Genomic DNA, 21,544 nt, shown 5'->3' on the forward strand with positions numbered 1-21,544 from the left:
TTTGTGCTTTAAATCTATTACAATATTTCTGATAGAATCCTAGATAGATAGATAAACACTACACACTTAAGCAGAGGTATAAATATTCCAGTGCTCAAAGGGACCCCAGAAACTCACATGTCCTAACCAGATGAGGCTTAAAGGCAGGATAGTTCGGGAGGGGCTGGTTAACAGTGCATTCCAATTCTCTCTATACAGAGATATAAACGTTCATAGATCCTACATCTGTTTGGCCATAGGATCAATTAGTGAACAACTTGAATTAAAATAAGATAGACTTGGTTTTTAACATCTTGGAGTTATTACTGAGACCAGCCCAGGGAAATGCTGTGCCTTCTCTTTGGCTCAGGGCTTAAAAACCATCTCAGCAAATTTCCAGTATCTTTCTCTGCAGCAAGAACCACCACCACAAACAGTAGGGAGGGCATGCTTTTGAAAAGCAAATGAATGATGCTCTGGAAAGACCCAGAAACAAGAGAATTCTGAACATACAGTTTGTTCTAACAACAGGGGGTAAGGTTGAGGCAGGGGTACAAGCAAAACTTTAGTTCATGTTGAGGCAAGCGGTGAGCTTAAACAGATCCTACTGACGTTTACCATCAAAAGGAAGTTGCTGTACAGATATAACTTCAGCTCTAAACATCAGCTGTTTGTTAGGTTATATACTGATCATCTCCATCTATCTACTGCTAAAGTTTAAAGTGAAAGAGAAAATTCCTTTACAAATTAGAGAAGGAAGAAATGAACATAATATACTTTGAGCAGAGTTCTCAGCCAATAAAAATGCGCACATGGCATAAGGCAGAACAATTTTCACAGGCAGGCTAAAAATGGTTGCTTTCATTTGTATTAAATCTAATTCCCAATAAATGTAATCTTTAGTCCAAGATTTTTGCTGTGATTTTTATCTTTTCCTTTCCCTCAGGCTCTTTATCCAAAAGTAGCAAGATGATTAAAGAATGAAAATGGGTCAAGAGTGAGATGGATAACAAAACCTGGCCAACAGGTATGAATAAAAGAATGAGTGCCATCTTATGACTCACAATCCAGCAAACCTGGGGCCTGAAGAAACTACGCTAGCTCACTGAGAGACCTGGGATGTTAAGGCTTTTAATAAATACTGGAAACACAGCCCCTAATACTAAATAATGGTCTGCTGATTCTCACAGCTATAGCTTAATAGATTGGTTAAATAGTTTGTGGACTGATTCATAAATGGCCTTTTTTTTGGGAGGGTGCAGTATTGGGGATTGAATTTAGGGCCTCACATATGTTAGGCAAGCACTCCACACTTGAGCCATGCCCCATTCCTGGGCTGATAAAATTTTTTTTGTTTTTTTAAGAAAGACAAAGTGTTTTTGCTAGTTGAGTTGAGGATATCTATACAGAGAGATTCCTAGCAGTGATACGATCTTTTTTTCAAGGTAATATTTTCTCAGATCAAACCATGAAGCTGGTCCCTTTCTAATCTCCATATAAGCTTAGAACACTATTTAGCTATGAGAAATATAAAAGTCTGTCTCAAAACTTTGCGCAGAGAATCTTCCCAAAAGCACCCCCTACCCACACACATTCTGTCTAATAACTTAGTTTTTACTTCACCCATAAGCCATTACAAAGAGCTTTATTCCCAGAGCAGCAGCCATAATGTAATGGGTTCAGACTGACCACCTTTCTACTAGGATAAAAACAGCGTCTCAAAATGGTTGACATACTAATTCCCCTAACAAACAAGGCTCAGACCTTCCTGGATAATGGTGTAGATATCAGAAAAGCATTACAAATGCTTTAGGAGCTAAAACATTTTCTCTGGACTTTAGTTTTTGAATGTTTGAGAACCACTCTACCTTAGATATTTTCCTGGTGACATATTCTATGTGTTTCTTCTGGCCCATATCTATTTTATTTTAGGCTATTGTTACTGCCTCCTACCAACATGAATTATTAAATTACAGAAGTGATTAAAGCAAATGCTCTAACTCAAACTGGGCCAGAGCTTGTCAAACTTGTAATATATGCTCTGAACATATTACTTATGGGGCAACATTGATCTGAAAAGTAAAACTAGGAATTAATGAATGTTGTCCTCCTGGTATAAAAACATCAGCACATGCTGGGTCCAGTGGCTCATGCCTATAATCCTGGGTACTCAAGAGGCAAAGATCAGGAGGATAGTGGTTAGAGGTGAGCTCAGGTAACAAATTAGAGAAATCCCATCCATCTCAACCAGCAAGCTGGGTGTGATGGCACAGCCTATAAACCTAGCTACACAGGAGGTACAGGTAGAAGGATCACAGAGCCTAGCCCTGGGAAAAAATGTGAGATTCTATCCTAAATGTAACTAAAGCAAAAAAGTGCTGGGGGCATGGCTGAAGTGGTAGAACACCTGCCAAATAAGCACAACTCCATAAGTTCAAACCCCAGAACCACCAAAAAAAAAAAAAAAAAAAAAAAAAAATCAAGACAGTTTTGAGTTTTTCTTATTCTCTTAGGGAGCAAGATTCTGGACTGCTTGAGGAAAATTGGCATGACAGCTAGGTGCACTGAGAAGCTGAGTTATCTAGTGGGTCATATCGACACACTCCTGTGCTCTATATCCATTCATGCAGGCCCTGCCAGTCTTATAATCCTCAATTCTGGTCCTCTAATCCCATCAGTATTTTATATAACCAGGAGATATAGCAACTGCTTGTCCTGTGCACATGGAGCTTCAGTGTGGCAACAATTGACCAAATACCTGCTTGTGAAAGTGTCTAGGTACTGAACAGTAAGCCCTAAAACAATAAGTGATCAACACCACAGTGTCTAAATTGTATTAAACCTGGTAGAGTACAGAGTTAGTGGCACAGTGTTTGCAGTGCTGTTCAATACCAGCAGAAACGAAACTATAGTCTTTCAACCATCTGATAAAAATTTGTGGTTCAATCTGTACAGCTTCTGCTCTACGGTGAAACATAATTAGGTATATATAGGAAGATACTTTAATAGTACAGTATAGAATATTACCTAAGGTAAGGGAAGTTTCCAGATCATTCTTTTATATAGCCCCCTTTTTGATTAAAAAACTTTCCCCGAATCTGTTTATATGCATCCAGTAAATCAAGAAACGCTACGACAAAGAAAAGGCCCTATCCTGACTCCTCACTCAGAAACCTACTGTAATGTTCTAGCTAAGTTTCTTTTGCATACCAAAGCACTTGCTCAGATTGGTCTGTTTGTCAATGAAGACTTTAGCAGAGATAACATTTCCAAAAGGCATGAACATCTGCAGAATGTCTTGGTCGCCAAACTCCTGTGGAAGGTGGTAAATAAAGAGGTTTGCCCCCTCTGGACCTAAAGAAGAAGAAAAAACCAGAATAAGGTATCCCTCCAGTCTTAGTTCCCAAAGCCTCTTCCTAGGAAGACTTTAACAGGTAGACTACGCACTCTGCTTTCTGTTATAAAAGAACAAACAGATAGATAAATGTCAAGTGCTGGCATGTCTTTTAGGAAAGCAATCATCCTTCAGCTTTTTCTAGTTTCCAGAGAGATGTTAGTTACAGCTTTCTTTTTTACAGTCTTATGTGGATCACATGTATTACTGCCCATTGACACACAGGTGATTCTCCTCTGCATGGAGGTGAACATGGTAGTAGGCAGGAGAAGGATAGAGAATCTAGGCATTTTTTTCTTGGGTGGCCATGATTTCTCTTATGTATAAACTATCTCTTAAAGGAGAAGAGAGTGTTCTGTGCATTCTAAGCAAATTGTAGTAATGCTGCTCAGATCTCTCAATTATTTACCCAGTTATCCAGTCAGTTTTGATTTGTCAAATCTATTATCACACAGTATAATAATCATCTTTATTAGAGATGATGAGTCAACAGGGGAAAAAAGGTAGCTATAGTCTCACAACTTTTGTAGGAATTAGCCTGGGAAATGAATGCAGTGGATGTAAAAGCTTCTCAAAGACTGAGCTAAGCCAAGTCTTTGCCTTTTACCCATTTTTTCCCAGCAAATACCAGAATCAAAGGCAGAATTGGGAAGACTTGAGCTATAATGATTAGAGGGCTAAGCTCTTCATTTTATTCCTCAGATCTACCCATGTGTAAAAGATCTCCCTGCAGGTTAAAATAGAACTTAAATGAACTGGACAGATAAGGACGGAATGCTGCTTGGACATTGTCTAGGAGAGAAGAGAGCTTACAGAACTGGTGAAGTAACTTCTGTAACTGGCTTTCACAGGAGGGGAACCAGGCCTGCCTACCCCATTGTGAAGCTCCAGAGGACAGGCTGCAATGGATTCCCTAGAGATGGGGAAGGGTATCTCTATGTGTGAATGATGAGAAATAAAAGGGGGATAAAAAGAACTTTGTAAAAGTAAGTAAATATACATCTTTGCAAAGAGATGTTCAACCAAGTTTCTTTTCCTGCTCCAAAATAAATAATTAAAAGTGTCCCAATGAACTGGACTTTTAACAAGGAAGAATTCTTGAGGCAAACCACTGAAGCCAAAGATGCAGTCCATCTTATTTTAAAATGCATTTACACGACTACTTTAACTTTCTTACTGCTTACAAATGTGATAGACATGTTCTCATTCAAGTGCAAGAGAGGCAGCCTGTGTTTTAAAGGGATACAGCTATAGCTTAGTGAGATCATTACATGCTTTCTGGCTTTAATGGGAATGGATGCAAAAAGCAAAACACTGGAAAGGGATGCTCTTGAGTGCTACCGTGCCATGCACATCCTTGCAATATGTATATTGGCCAAATCTATACCATGAAGTTTAATGCTCCTTCTAAATAAAAGACCCCAATGCACAAATGAGAATTGATGGGGCCCAATTTGAGTTTTAAAGTACATTTCTCCTTCTGAAGCCTGAGGAGAAAATATAATTTTAATGTACAGATTATGGGTTTGCCTGAATAATCCTGGATTCCAAAATGCTATGCATTCTGTCTGTATCTAGGCCAGAGAAGACGACCATGAAAATATAGATTGCTACACAAACCAAAGGAGCTTTGTTCTTTAGCTCATTTTCCATGGAAAAAAATGTCAGTAGTATTAGCTGGCTCCCCCTCCCTCATGTCCCATTTTTTCATCGCCAAGAAACAGTTTGATTTTTCAAGTGTCCCAAATTTTTAACGTTAAAATGAGGAAAAGGTAATTCTATATGGAAAACCTCCCTTGAATGCAGTGGCTGATGCCAAAACAACAACAACAAAAACCCAAACATAAATTCCTGTTTGAGGATTCCACTGAAGTCATCTTCTTTTCTATCTCTAAAAGTAATAAAAACCTATCTACAAAGCACCCTTTTGTCCAATTTCTCCTAGCACATGTTATTTTAACTTGGGAGAATTTTCTGTGTTACACTGCTATTCCCAGATGGTTGGTGTTCATATTTTATATTTCTCACAGGGCATCTGATACAGCACAAAACACTGGGGGGTGTCTGTGGGAACAAAAGTGTACTGGACACCAACGCCCACTGGCTACCTGGCAGCCCTAACTACTCTCATGCATAGGACTTGCTTCTTGAAATGAAGGGAGATGAGAAGGTAGAATGGTCAGGGGATTAGGAACGGCAAGAAAGGTGATGAGCTTTCCTGCATTAACCATTTCTCTGCAAAGCCAGACTAGCTCAATCTTCTTGTGGGAGAAAAGTACACCAGGATACATGACTGCATACCTCAAGTTGCCTTGCACTTCTCTTGACTAAAGGACAGACCTATGGAGTAGGAAATCTTAAAAATCTGTTTAGTACTTGAAATCATTATGTTTTTCTTCCTCTTGGTATAATGAATTAAATTTCTTGTGTTACATTAACTTGGCAAGAAGGTGATCAGAAGAGCGGTATGAGAAGGTGAGAGATGATGAAAAACTATAGAACCGAATAAACCAAAATCCACCACCCAAAAGTAAACTAAATCATGCTATTGGTAGCCCACATGCTTAATTAGGAATGGTAGTTATTTTTACCTGTTTTACAAATCCTTAAAACTCAAGGCAAAGAAATTAAGGGCAATGGGTTGGGGTGAAGCAATATAGAAAAATGTTGTTTTAGGGCCCAGACTTTATCCTTAAACCACTGAAAACAAATTTTGAATCTTTTGGTGATGGGTATTTTCTCAGTGATACAAGCTGTATATATAGCTTACTGTAATGCTGTGCTAGATAATGGAGAGGTGACCAACACCTCTAAAACTAAGTGGGGGAACTGGCTTTGTGTTTTTTGAGGTTTCATCTTACGGGATCCCTCCTGCTGCCCCCTTATTTGTCACTGTGGTAGACCCCAGACAAAGGGAATAAATAAATACAGCCTTTTCTTGGGAGAAGACCTATGGTGTTTATGATGCAGAGTCCCTTTCACATGCCTGGTTAACCACAGTTGTCTGAACAGTTGTGCATACTTAAAAAAACCTACAACAATAGTCATAGCTGAGAGTAAAAAGAAAGTTGGAATGAGGAAAAAAACCTAGACTTTCATATATCTTTGATTTTTAATGATTTCTGTTACATATTAAAAGAATAAACCTTTCCTTTTAAACACACGAACATCCTTTAAATTGTGTCCCCTTAAACAATCGTACTTCTACTTAAAAGAACACTGTTATTTAGACAAAAACAGTTTGTAACTATGGGGTGAGGGCAAAGGAGAAAGGAAAGAAATTTATTTGGACTAAATCATTAACCATTTTATAATTAGCTGTAATTTATTCTTAGCATTAACTTCCTGTTTATGTTGCCCTGTTTGGCAGAGAAGCAAGGTAATCAACCACTTACTTGCTTCCCTAGAAGACCCCCAATTAAACAAAGACTAAGTCAATCCTAACTGTGGATTTCATCATTAATCTGAGAACCATTGAGCCACACAATGACAGGGTGCATGGACTCCAAGACCCTGGGGAATGCAGGAGAAAGGCTCTCCACTCACACCAGCCTGGACTGATTCATCCTCTTTCACTAGTGAGGAGTTTCTGCCTGGAGGAGAGACTGATTTGGCAGAGCGAGGTCCTGGCAATTGTTTTCATGGCAGCAACTAGTAAGTAACTGCCTGTAGATGCACAGTGGATGAGAACTTCATCTTAAGATATGGATGGAAAATCAAAAGATAAATAAAAGATAAACAGAAAACTGGAATAAATGGGTTATGCTTGTCAGTTTTTTTTTTAAAGTCACGAATACTAGAAATTAAACAATTGATTTCTCTTATGACAGAAGTCCAATGCAATCTTTTAAGTATGCTCTAAAGGCAAATGTAGGTTGGGCTGGTCCTACCCTTGGGCCCATGTAGGCACCTACCTTCCTTCTGGCTGCCTGCAGCGCTCTGCTGTTGTAGCAAGCTCTGGCTGTACAGAGTAGGCAGTGCGGCTGCTGCGTACTGCTGAATTCCTGAGTAGGCCTGGGTGAGGGCGTCCATGGTGCCAGCCGTACCATTCGTCAAGCCTGTGGCGCCAAGTCCTCCATTCAGAGCCGCCATACCTGAGAGCATTTGAGCAACTTTACAAAAAACCCAACAATAGAGAAGAGAAATAGCACTTATTCATTAGTGCTTTCCAAAGGAAGTTAGAAAATCATTTGACACAAGTACAACAGCAAGTGCATGCAGCTAGCACACCAATTAAACCAAAAGAAAATAAAAAATGAAGCCGTGAAGAAATAAATCACAATAATGGGGTTGGAGGGGTGGGAAGAGACCTAAGCAATGATAACCCTCGCTCACTACGCCAGTGATCAAAATTCAAATTGAGGCACTACACTTAGACAGCACATCTTCATTCCATGCAGTGTGCTACTGGCAAGTACCACTGTTATATCTTTGTGAAACAAATGCTTTCTAGTTCTCAGAGCTTAGAATCATGTAAAAAAAAAAAAAAACATTAGTGGCAGAGATCTGTAATATCTGCATACCTAAATCCATTTATTGGAAATTTTGAGGAGTGATGGGATGGCTCACAGGGCTGAGGAGGCAAGGATAAAATAAAACCTTTCCCTCTTAACCTGTGTGATGGGGAAATGGCAAGGTAGACAAATTCTGTACTTTAGACAACAGTGACCTAGCAGTGCCATTAACTGACTTGCTTAACCAGGTTGTTGTCAGAGACTAGGACTTCAGGAATAAATACATGGCCTGGTAATTTAGAATTAAGGAATGGGAGGAAAAATGGACCCTTCCCATAACCACAGAGAACTCAAGCCATTTATTCCCTACTAAAGGCACACATATGTTATTAATCAGTTTCTAGGCAACTGGCAATGAAACAGCTTCATGTCATGTTTTCTAGCCAACTGAAATGATACTATGTCTGGAAGCTGGATCCTGACAAAAGCTGATAGGAACTGCATGTTGACCAGTTGCTCTTCTGATCTTGTCATTGTAGCCTGGCTGCTCTAGTCCAGTTACTGATTGTCACATTTTCCTTGAGTGCTGAGTCAAAGTAAAGCAATGCTTCATGGAGTGTTAACTTTCATATGAACTCAGGAAATGGAAGATGTACATTGCAATTGCCCTGGTTCCCTTTATGATTAAAAAGGTCTCAAAGATCTTACAAAAAATAACTGAAAACATTAATGAAAATTAATTAGGATTATTGATAAGAGGTATTAAAGTAGGAAGGATGGCTAACTGAGAAAGTTGGTAAGAAGTCTAATGTGAATAGAGGACAGCTAAGATAAGGATGCATGCAAATGATATGAGTAACTGAGCAGCAGAACAACCTTATCAATGTTACAGTTTCCACACGAAATAGAGAAGGTGAGGAATGTCCTATTTATACCGTATGTGTTTGTTATTTTGCCAACTTCATCTCTTGGACTAAAAGGACAACATGCAACATATGAATTATGCTGTAGCTTAATAATGGTAGAGGGTTTGCATGTCACCTCAGGTCTGCAACTTGAGGAGATATAACTGGGGCTTGGGAAATGGTATGGACTACAATCTCTTCACAGAGGGCTGGGGAGGTTGGTGAGGCTGGTTTGAAGGCTGTAAGGATGGAATAACAGCCCATGGAGAAAGGAAGTGATTTCAAGAAGATCCAGTAAAGTAAGGTAAGGGGGGTTGGCCAGCAGAGGTCCTGGTGGATCTACTTTAGGTTTTTATTATGGAGGAATCTCTCTGTTTTTTTTTGTCAGCTGCTTGTGCAAATAAGCACTGTTAAGAGCTTAGTGATAGTTTCTCCTTCTAATTACTCTAAATGATCCCTCAGACATCAACTAATCAAATTTGCTTCACTGTCTCTTCTCTTCCCGTCCATCCCTGATAATTGTGGCTGCCAAATGGCTAGGAGTCATTTCTCTTTTCGCTCTTTGGTATTATTTAATCATTAATTCCCAGTATTCTGTACAAAGAAATGTCCATGTTTCTCTTCTGAGAGCATGAGGGGAAGGTGTAAAACAATTGGGATGGGGTGAGTTTTATCAGTTCTACTTTTGTCAGTGTGTTAACAGTTCCTAGGGATACAGATGATGATCAAGTGGTGAGCACATTCCTCTGGAAACTCAAATTCTTATGTTGTAGGAAATTCTGTGTCTAGAAATTCTTGCCCATGGAATGGGCGAGAGTGTCACATTATCCTAACAGCTTGTCAGATGGTGGTCTTGTCTTGGAGTTTTCAGGTCTTGCCACATAAGCCCTGTATGTAATCTCTTTGACTTGGCTTTTCTGGGGGGGCTAATACACACAGGTGGTATTTTATTGCAGTGGTCACTTGTGCCCCAGCCCCCTTCCTTCTGGAATGTGGCCTTTTTTTATTGTCCATGTCTGAAGGATTATCTTTGACTTTGAACTCTTTCCCCCGTTTTGCCATTTTTTTCCTCTTAAAAAAGAAACAAAATGAACTTCTGAAACACTGGAAATATATTTCAGGACTAAATGAGTCTTTGTGAGGCTGGAAGCTCTAGCAAATGACATTCTAGCCATGTCCTCCATCTCTCCTGGCTATATTTCACAGTGATTGGTTGTGTTTTAGGGCTGTACCACAGAGGAGATCTATTTTCTGGAGGGTTCTGTTTGCTTCTGTTGGTACTGTGCATGTAAATGATAGTTGTGTCTGGTCTTGCCTGCCTGAAGAAGGTGAGGGAGGTGACAGAGAAGGCGCTAGGTAGATGGACTATAGATGCCAAAGAGGGGGTTATGCAGGGACTTCTATAGGTAAGAGAGATTGGGTTTGTCCTCTCCATCTCAGGGCTTTCCTTCTCTATGGCATAACATCTTTTTAGACAAAAAAGATGGAAGTTTTGACAAGTGTATTACAAATATTTAAACCCAAAACTATTTTGGAAAATCTGGTGGGTGAGGTGTTTCCCAAATCCAGGGGAGTAGATAACATGGAAGAATTTGAAGAACTATCAAAGGAATATTTAAACTTTTGGGAGTAATTCCTGTGAATTACCTGATGTTGTTATTCTATATTAAATAACCATGGTATCAAAGACAACACTTGTCAACTCAGCTGCTATACGTGATCACCTCTAGAAGCCCTGGACAACAGAGGTAGAGGTATGAAGAAGGTTAAGTTGAATAAAATGCTTCCACTTAAAAAGAATAGGACGTTTCCTTGAAAAGGTCAAACGGACCGACCATCTCCTCCCATTTAATCTAGGTTCTCATGCCTGCTATTTGGATGTGGAAAGCTGAGAGAAAATGACAGGTGTGGTAAACTTCTGCAAGGGAGGGCTCCGTAACTGGTCTGACAATGTGGCTGGTGTGCAGGCTGACTGCTGAGTCCTTTATACTAATCACTCTCTAGTGGTCCTCAACTGACAGAGACCAAGGAGCTGTGACGTTACTGACAAAACCTATTAAAATGACATGGACACACCCACAAATAATTTGTGGCCACCATGGAGATGGTACTGAAGAATAAAATCAGAGGTAGTGTACCATAAGCAGACTACATTTATTTGTAAGCCACCCTGTTATGTTGTATACTAAATAAAAAGAGAGAGAGGAATGTGTATGTTCTCGTAGGTTTATAACCTATTTACTGAGATAGTTTTACTTTGCAGAGATGAGATACATCTTTCTAAGCTACAAGCTAATATGCAAGAACCTAAGTATAAAATGTCTGGGACCAGGGTATCCAAATAGGATTACAACTACTGGCACTTTCATGTATGTGTATGTTAATACGGTCACAAATGTACATGGGGCTGTGTATCTAACAGTGATCCTACAGTGCAAATAAAGAGTGACAAGCTACAATGGCATGCCCAAATCTCTCCTCTTTTTTCTACTTACCAGGCATTTGTGGCTAGATATGTTCAACCAGTTGTAATTTTAAGCACTATATGGTAAGATTATGCAATTTCAATAAATAAAAATAAGGATGCCACTTACATTTAAACATACCAAGTAAGGTACAAACTCAGGTGGACATTTTGTCCTAAGCATTTCCTTTGTCTTAGTTCAGATAGCAATCTACAAAACATGCCCAAGGAACCCTCAAGTAATCCAAAGGTGATAAAACCCTGAATAACCCTTATTCCTTCTTCTGAGCTTGCTGATTCCAGATTTATCTTTAGGGAGTTGTATTGTTTTTTCTTTCTTTCTTTTTGCATCTCAATTCACTAATGAAGGAAAAAGTTGTAAAACAGTCTCACTTAGCTACTAACCAAAAATACCCCTTCAGGGGAGGTGGGGCCCTCTGGCAGGGAACATCTTAGCCTCTTGGCTGCTTTGTCCATGGAAGAGTTAGTTTTATTCAGAAAGCCATAATCCTCTCCTATGGTAGTAATGGTACCATAGGAAACAGCAATGATATAGCAGGTGTGGTCAACTCTTGTAGGAGCTGACTGTAATCATTTCTTGATTGCCTTCTTTGAGAATTATCCAGTAGGACAGGTAGCATTATCATTTCTGCTGAGGAAGAATGATCTGAGAGGATACTCCATCCTAGCAGGTTTTCCCTTGATATTTAATTTAAGACAAGCAGCAAAAATTTCTAAAATGTTCAGACTGTAAAAGAGCTCTGTACTAGTGACACTTATCAAATGAGAAAGAACATATTGCCATTTGTGCATGCTTTTTGGTTAAACATTTTTCCTGGTTCATGCTGACTGGTAGAGGTTATGTTCTAGTTTCACAAAGAAACATTATTTCTTAATTTCCCACAAATTATACATATGTCTATTAACTCAATGGCAAAGAATTAAAAGAAGCAAAATAATTTAAGCCTGTTGTCCTTGCCAGAGCAAGTTTTGTATTATGACCCTACACAAGAACTAGTTGTGGTTTTTCTGCCATTCAACAAAGACCCCTTGGTTCTCAAGATAAGGATGGGAAAAGCCCAGTAACATACAACAAAGTAGGGTGGAGAGGAGCAGGACGCAGACGAGAGGACAGACACACAGCAGTCATGAGCACGTGCTGAGGAGGACAACCATTCCCACTGGCCTGTTACTCTGCAGACCAAGGACAGGCAGGCGATCAAATCAAAGTCCTTGTTTGAGGGGAACTAGGTCCTGGGGCAAGAGAAGCAGCATGAGGGATGTGTGCGAACACATACATCCTCAACCTAGGTGAAAGACAAGTGGGCTGGTGCTTCTGCAGGACAAGGTCAAAAAGAGTAGCTGTACCAGAAACAGGAGTCAAGGTCATGAGGCTCCTACGTGGCTGCTGGAAAACGTAAAAGCTAGAGGCAGTTTTAATTGGAATAAAAACATTCTGGCTGTCACATGGTTACCAGGTAAGCTACTATATGCTAATCAAAAGCCATTATATTTGACAGGAAAAGGTTTTCTTTTCCTTATGGTCAGATAAAACTCAGTCCAAGTTTTTATTTGGTTTTCCCAGAGCATCTGAAAGGACTTAATAAAACCTGAAAATTTTCTACTCCTAAACATATGATTTAGTGCCTTAACAGGGTTATATAAGTTAATCCTTATTTGGAAGAAATTTGGATTTTTTTACAACCAAATAAAATTGCATTATTCCTTTCGAGCTTTCAAACATAAATTATTGGAATTACTGGCTTTTAAAAATTGTATGATCTGATCATGCTCTAAAACCAGTTTACTAATCTTTGAATCATGGCTTAAAGTAGGGCAAATGACGACTTCTTTATTAGAAGCCTAAATGGGCAGAGGTGTTAGGCTGTATGGGCAGGAGGGTAGCCAACTAGTGCAAAACTCAAAAGCTCTGTTGGCTGTCATGGTCTTCTTGGGCTTGGATACTCTCAAGCAACCAGGGTGACTGGATGGAGGGACAGGCAAATTAGGCATCCCCTTTGAGGTCTGAGGATTAGTTTCTACAGTGCAAGAGCTTAAAACATGACTCATCCTTAGGTCTGGCCACTCAACCCACATATGCATCTAAAAAGCCAGGAAGAGATACAGGTCTGTTTTGTAGAGTAAATCCTAGAGTCTCTATGTTTTTAACCCAAGTGTAATTTGGTAAGTCTCACCCACTACAGTAAAATGGTGCTCTTTTATATAGTTATTGCTGTAGAAAGACTCATGCTTAATAAAGATTCCAGACAATGCCCTTTATGTCAGTGCCTCTTCCCCACTCAGTTTCATTTCATGCTTTCCAAAGCCTCATGTTCTCCCCTACATAATTGTCAAGAATCTTTGAATTTTAAAGTTGGAGGGCACCTGTAAGAACATCTGATCGAGAACCCTCAATTTTCAAATGGATGCTTTGAAGCCCAGAGAGGGACCAGGGATTTGCTTGAGCTCCTATAGTTAATTAGCAGTAGAGATGGGACACATGCTTCCCAACTTCCACTCCATTTTTTTCTATCAAAACACACTGTCTCACAACAGAACAGAAGAAAACCAAGACCAAACCAAATTCCTCAAAACTTGACTTATACTATATATTTGGAAAGAAACTGGTGGTAGGAAGTAGTTGGGCATTTGTGAGATAATATAAATGGGGATAACTCTTGCCTTGTTAAAGTATGTGCTCCTCCATCCCAAGTTTTAGTTCTCCCCATTCCATATCCTTTTTAGGTCATTTCTGGCTGACCATTTTCTGTGGAGAATTTGGGGGAAGGCTGTCCACCAGAGCAACAAATACTCACTGTTTATGGTACCTGCTAGTGCATTAATATTATTCAATCCAACAGTGGCTCCAGCCAGTCCTTGCAGAGTCCCAAGGGAGGTCAAGGAATTCATGGCTGCACCAGCAGTGGAGTTGGGGGTTGAAGCAGCCACTGAAAAACAAAGCAAAAAAAAGAAAGAAAAAGCACAAGATGAGTGGAAGCCAACTAGACTGAAAAGTAATCTGTCATGATCACAGCAGATAAACTGAGGAGTTACTTAATTGTTGCAAGTCTGTGATCCTCCCTCATGTTTTTCCCTGTAAAAGACGAATGGTATTGTACTGCTGGTCATTTTGTCAATTAGATTTGGTAATTAAAAAGATCATCAGAGCAGGCTGAGGATATAGTTCAATGCAGAGTGGGTGTTTTGTACACTCATGTCCCTGGTTTCCATCCCCACCACTGCATATCTGAGGATCATTTTGATCCTTAAAATGATCATTGTTCTGTTTTTCTAATACAGTGGTTAGTAGGGGAGTGCTTGTGAATGAAAGGCCTGCCATTTTGGGTTATCCTCCATTAGCCCACTTTAGTAGACTCTGCCCTCTTAGCGTCCTTGTCATCCAGGCTGAGAAATTACTCAAACAAAAGGCTGGTGGGAGAACAAGGTGGCAGTTTGTATCTTTTTTATTGTTTCTCCTTCAGACTTGAATATTCTCAGTGAATTTTTGGGAAAAATAAGAAAATTTTCCATCTTCCTGAGTTTGACAGAAAACTTTAGGATCCAGATGGCAGTGTTAATGTTAAGGAAATAAAACCATTTTGGTACAAACCTTTTTCTCCTATCCTAGTTTTCAGAAAAGAAACCACCTTTTTAAAAAATAACAGTTTTACTGCAGTATAATTCACATATCATACAATTGATTCCTTTACAATCTATAACTCAGTGTTTTTCAGTATATTCAGAGTTGTACAACCATTGTTATCTACCTTTAGATAACAATAACTTTTATTACTGTGCCTCCCCCACCAAAGAATTGTATAGCCCATCACACTTTCCACCTCCCTCTGGTCCCCTTTAACCCTGGTAGCTACCAATCTACTTTCTGTCTCTCTGGATTTGCCTAATCTGGATATTTCATATAAAAGGAACCATAAAATAGGTGACCTTTTCTGACTAGCTTCTTTTTTTGTGTGGTACTCTTCTTTCATGCATCCCACTATAGCTGGGATTACAGGTGTGTACCATGATTCCCAAAGTGGTTTTCCAAAGCGGCTTCCTTTTGTATTTATGTTTGCTTCTTAATATGCCAATTATCTTGCAATGGAATGGCTTTATAATATGATCTTCTCCAAGGATATCATTTTACTTTATAATGGTGATGAAGGTAAAGGCTGAACTTAATTCTGACAACTGGTGAAAGAAGCATTTGGTCCTTTTCTAGATGTGAAATCCTGAGCATATAAACTTTCTTTCCATCTCGAATAGCCAGCAACTTCACCCATCCTCCTAGAATGTTCCTGCCCAAGTATAACTCATTCTTGCACTGCCTTCAGAGACTATACAGCATAACTTGCAATGTACCTTTTATTTGGACGAGGCCAAATAAAATTCCTAAAAAATGAGTTCCCCATCTTGTCAAATTTCTGTTCATGTATGGCATTGGTTTCTGACATCTTACACTGTTTTTTTATTATATAAATATGTTTTTTTTTATTATATATAATCAAGTCAATGTTTTCTGTCCTCTTATAGTATGAAACTTTTCAAACATAGAAAAGCAGAGATAGTAACAAGACAAAATCCTATAAACCCACATCCAGATTCTAGAATGTTTAAGAACCAACCTACCCCTCTCATAAAATGTATTTTAAGATACATTTCAGACCTTATTTATCTCACCCATACATATTTCAGTATTCAGTTCTCACAATTATAGACATGTGGTTTTAAAACCCCAAGCCTATTATTATGCAAAGAAAAATTAGCAATAACCTTTAGCTTCACAGTTGAAAAGATTTTTGTGGAGATTATTCTGAGAAACTGAGATAGAAAATGTGAGATGTTAAGTGATATGGAATAGGTCTAACATATCTAGTCGAAGATCCTCAGGGGGAAAAAGAGAATGAGAAAAAGGAAATACAAGAAAAATAAATGACCAAGAACTTTCCAGAACTGATAAAAGATCAAAATAAACAAAAGAAGAAACCACACGAAACTTACAAAACACTCCCCCAAACACACAAGCAAATAAACAAACAGACCACAACACATATTCAGGAATCCCAATGAGTTCTAAGTGACAAAAATGAAAATAAATCCATAATTGTATTCACCACACAGAATACCAAAGATAAGGAAAAGATATTAAAGCATCCAGAGAGGACAAAAAATACCCTCAAAGGAATATAATTATATATCTCAATACCTGACACATCAATAGTAATAATGGAAACAAGAGGCAGTACATTGTGTTGAGGTAAATGAATAGTCACCCCCAAGTAACCAACAAATATTTATTTCACAAACTATTTTGCTCACTAAATTCTTTCTTCAACTGCATATACTATGCTCTTAAATTTACATAGCCATTTAATTTTATCCTTAAAATTTTTTCTGGTGGTCCTGGGGATTAAACTCAAGGCCTCACTTTTGCTAGGCAAGTGCTCTACCGGTTGGGATACTCTGTTAGCCCTTTAATTGTTTTTCATTTCTAGAAGTTTATTTTATCAATATGCTTGGTCACTTTAATGATGAGTTGCTTTTTTCACTTTTCAAGTTCCTTAAATTTCTATAAACATATTAATTGTACTTCCTTTCATGCTGTGTGCTAACAATTTTGTTATCAGAAGTCTTGGTGGCTTCTTGGTATGGTGTCTAACTCATCTCTGTTGCTCTCACTCTTGGTCCTTAGCTTACTTGTGCATTTTGTGATTTTTTATAAAATTGCGATCTCAACTGTTTTGAACATTGTTTCTGGGAAGTCTCTGAGGCCTGCGTTGAAGATGGGTTCTTTCAGGGATGCTTTAATTTGATTCTGCATGGTAGGCATTAGAGGAAAGGACAGACTGGGGACTGCTTTAAATGAGCTGAGGATTTCTGACCACTCAGAAAAATTAAAATTGGGTTGCAAGCTCATGTGAGGGCCGACTTACTGTTATAAACGCTCAGAAGGAAATCTCCCTATCCCCATTTAGCACTAGGTTTTGAGAAAGGCACTTCTTTTTATAGTTTCTGAAGGTGACTATTCCTTCTTCATCTTATACTGACAGTTCAATCTTTTAGGGTTTCCGATTTATATGGGAATGGTTTTCTCCTAGATGCCTCTGAACTTCTCCGTGCTCCTTATGCACAAAGAGGCTTTGAGAACTGACACTCAAGTTTATTTAATTTATTAAATATCCTTAAGGTGAAAGCCACCTCCAATGTGCTACTTCTCTGGTTTCCCCCTTTTACTTAATTATTGATTTCTGGGTATTCTGCTAATTTACTAGTTATTGATATGATTAAAATAGTTATGTTTATAACAATATCTTACTACGCTTGTTAGTTTTTTTTTTCAGAAGGGTGCTCTTTCTGATAACTTAGTCCACCCAAACTGCCAGAAACAAAAGTTCTTCCCACCCACATCTGGCATATTTCCTGGGAACTGTATCTGATGTCAGTCTACATGTAATAGTCCTTACCAGATCGTTATGCCAATGAGCAAGGGGATAAAGATTATCCCATATGCATGTTTTGATTCTAAACTAGCAATAAAAGCTTGAAAAACTTTTACCTGATTTTAGGTGTTAATAGGAAGCACTTCTAGAATGGCATTATAAGGATATCTGTGGATCTTCTCCCCAGTGAAACAACCATAACTAATGAAAATTATAAAATTCAACCATTTAAAGGTCTCTGGAAATTGTCCTAAGCTCATATGCAAATCAAGAAACACTTTTCTTCCATGTTACAGAAGCTCTTGTCCAAGCCAAGAAGTATGGAGATCCTTTCCTCAACCAGCCTTTACTAATAGAGAAGGTACTGGTCCCATTCATTATGCAAGGAAAGGAAAGGCAGGAAGACCAAGTGCCACCCACTACCTTTGCACAGCAACCCTCTTGAAGACCAGAGATTTCATTCAAAGAAAAGCAGGCTGGCCAGGTGCCAGTGGCTCATGCCTATAATCCTAGCTACTTGGGAAGTGAGATCAGGAGGACTGGAGTTTGAGGCCAGCCCTCCCACCCCCCCCCAATAAATTGTTCATGACACCCCATCTCCAAAATAACCAGAGGAAAATGGACTGGACGTGTGGCTCAAGCAGTAGAGCACCTGCTTTGCAAGCAGGAAGCCCTGAGTTTAAACCCCAACCATCCTACCCCCTCAAAAAAAAAAAAAAGGAAAGAGAAAAGCAGGCTGCTGTCCCTGTACCAGTTCTGGAGTAGTGACACAGGGGCTCTATCAACAGGGTGAGATACCATAAAAACACAGAACTCCATGGGTCTTCTAAAGGGAAATTAATTTATTTGGGATTGAGTGTGGGAAAGTTAAGGCCTAAGGTGCTAAAGAAGACAAGAAAAACTTTGGTGGTGAACAATTAAGAGGCCGACAGGTCCACAAGAGAATACTAGATCAGGAAAAAGTTTAACAAACATTTAACCAGGGAGCCAGAAAAGCCATCCTGGGCCAGAGCATGCTTGGAGGACCAGCTCAGACATTACCCCTGAAAAAGGGCCTGACTTCAATCAGATCGGGCTGGGGTGGTGGGGTAGGGTACAATGTATGCTACAGGCCAAAAGCAGTAGAGGAAAACAACTAGAAATAAGTGGAGGCTAACAGTAGAAACATCAGCCAAAACCTAACAAAGATTAAGCAAAAAGGCAGTCAGAGAGAGTCATCTAGAAGAATGATGCCATTAAAAATGAAAAGTAAGAATGTCACTCACAGCTGTGCCTTCTGAGGAAGGACATTAGAGGCATACTACAAGGGAATATACTTCACCAAAATAGTCTTCCTAAGTTTGCTATGCAAATAAGCAAACACAAAGCCAGTGGCGGAAGCGGGACATGTAGTGAGTGAGGAGGATCAGTATTCACAATTGCTATTTTATCTAAAATGTCCAATTGTTAACAAACATAATACATGCAAAGAAAGTATGGTCTGCACAAAGGAAAAAAGCAGATGACAGAAAGTATGCTTGAGGGGTCTCAGATATTAGACTTAGCAGACAAGACCTCAAAGCAAGTATTACAAAGAGATTTATAAATAATAAAGGAAATTATTCTTAAAGAATTAAAGAAAGGCATAGCAGTGTTTAATCAAAGACTATCAACAAAATGAAATTATAAAAACAAAGAAAGTTCTGGAGTTGAAAAGAACTGAAATGAAAAATTCACTATAGGGTTCCATAGTAGGTTTGGCAGAAGAATGAGTGAACTTGAAGATGTATTAATAATAGATACTACACATTCTGAGGAACAGAGAAGGAGGAAAAGTAAGCAGAACCTCAGAGAACTATGGGATACCATTAAGCACACTAACATCCATGTAATGCATGTACCAAAAGGAGACAGGCCAGAGATTTTTGAAAAAAATATGGCTAATAATTTCCCAAATATGATGACAACATTAATTGATACATTCAAGAAAATCAACAGAGTAGGAGAAAGTACAACTTTTTCACAAAGAGATCTATACTCAAGTCTACAGCCATATCACCTTGAATGCACTTGATCTCAGAAGCTAAGCAGGGTCCGGCCTGGTTAATACTTGGATGGGAGCTACGTAACGGAAAACATGCTGACAGTCAAAGGCAAAGAGAAAAAAGCACAAGAGAAAAAAAACTTGTTATGTTCAAGGTATCCTAGTAAGATATACAGCTGACTTCTCAGCAGAAACTGTGGAATTATTATCTTGAAAAACTCAGGATACATTCAGTGTTGAAAAGAAAACTAAAAATTATACATCAAAATTATCTATTAAATCTAAAGGAAAAAAATTTTTTATAGATGAAAAAAAATGACAAAAGCATTATCAGATCTGCCTTACAAGAAATTAAGAAGTTCTTTAAGTTATAAGCAAGTGACTCAGATAGTAATATAAATATGTGCACACACACACACATACACACACACCAATAAAAGTAATTATGTAATTTTGGAAGTATAACTGCATTTTTTCCTCCTAACTAAATTAAAAACCATTAGAATAGAACAATGTATATAACTGTATTGTTGGGTGTATAATATACAGAAATGTAATATATTTGACAATAACAGCACAAAGGAGGTAGATGCGGGCAAATTACACCAGATGGTAACTCAAATCTTTAGGAAGAATGGAAGAGGACCTGTAAATATGAAAGTTACAAATGTACTATATAAGTATGTGCTTCCTGTCCTCTGTTCTTTTAGATAATGTAAAGTAGTAGTAAAACAATAATAATGTTGGGTTTTCAGCATATATAGACATGTACATAAATAATAGCATTAAAAAAGCAGGAAGGGAATGAATTATATGAGGAACATTATATATTTTACTGAAATTAAGATTATAAATTATAGCAGATTCTCATAAGACAGGATCCATATTATAACTGTTAGAGTAACCACTAAGAAAGTAAAATTTTAAAACACTGAAAAACAACATTAATGAAATTAAAATGTTATACTAGAAAATATTCACTTAATGTAAAATAAAAGCAAAAAGCAAGACTAGAGAAACAAGAAGACATGAAATTAGAAAATAAAAAGTACCTGTTGAGACTATTCCAGGAATGAGGGTAGGGTGAACTCAATTATGGTATATTGTAAGAATTTTTTTTAATTGCTCTGGGTGTGGGTATACTGTAGCATTTACAAATCAGAGTAATTCCCCTCCTCTGATTCCTGGAACAGTTACCATTTTTGCATTTACATGCATGTGTATACATTGTTTGCACCATATTCATCCTCCTACCACTTTGCCCCCCCACCTTCCCCCTATTGTTAAGAACTTTTGTAAATCTCAATGTATCCCCAGTTCAACAATAATATGATAATAAAAAGGATAGCATCATAACAATACAAATAAAAAATATGAAGTCAAAATGTAGCATCTTTAAATATTCAAAATAAATAAATATAAAAAGTAAAATGACAGACATAAATTCAACCATATTCGTAAAAGCACTGATTAAAAGGCAGTATTGTCAGATTAAATTTTTTTTTTGCGGTACCGGGACTTGAACTCAGGGCCTACACCTTGAGCTACTCCACCAGTCCTTTTTTTTGAAGGGTTTTTTTCGAAATAGGGTCTCATGGAACTATTTGCCTGGGCTGGCTTTGAACCACAATCCTTCTGATCTCTGCCTCTTGAATAGCTAGGATTATAGGCGTGAGCCACTGATGCCCAACTGTCAGATTACATTTAACAAAGAAATTCAAGAATGAGATCTAACTAGTCTGACCAAAGGAGACATACTGAAGATTCAAAGATACAAATAAATTGGAAATACAGATGCTCCTCAGTTTATGATGGGATTGCATCTCACTAAACCCATCACAAACTGAAAATATCCCAAGTCAGAAGTATACTTGATACACCTAAC

The 21,544-nt window shown here is 38.3% G+C and overlaps 1 protein-coding gene across 33 annotated transcripts in view; it reads right to left on the reverse strand.

Moving 5' to 3' along the window:
• Positions 1–21,544, reverse strand: part of Celf2 (CUGBP Elav-like family member 2) — an 808,044-nt gene that overhangs the window by 7,958 nt on the left and 778,542 nt on the right. For 18 of the 33 annotated variants that reach the window (XM_074056689.1, XM_074056688.1, XM_074056690.1 and 15 more), the window contains 3 exons: positions 14,025–14,144; positions 7,288–7,485; positions 3,190–3,333 (listed from right to left, as the gene is read on the reverse strand). In XM_074056689.1, the coding sequence (XP_073912790.1) occupies positions 3,190–3,333; positions 7,288–7,485; positions 14,025–14,144 (462 nt within the window). Of the gene's footprint in view, positions 1–3,189; positions 3,334–7,287; positions 7,486–14,012; positions 14,145–21,544 lie in introns of all 33 variants that reach the window. The other 15 variants (XM_074056675.1, XM_074056679.1, XM_074056682.1 and 12 more) reach the window with 5 other exon arrangements.

This window comes from Castor canadensis, chromosome 15 (genome assembly GCF_047511655.1).
Source record: "Castor canadensis chromosome 15, mCasCan1.hap1v2, whole genome shotgun sequence".
Lineage (NCBI taxonomy): Eukaryota > Metazoa > Chordata > Mammalia > Rodentia > Castoridae > Castor > Castor canadensis.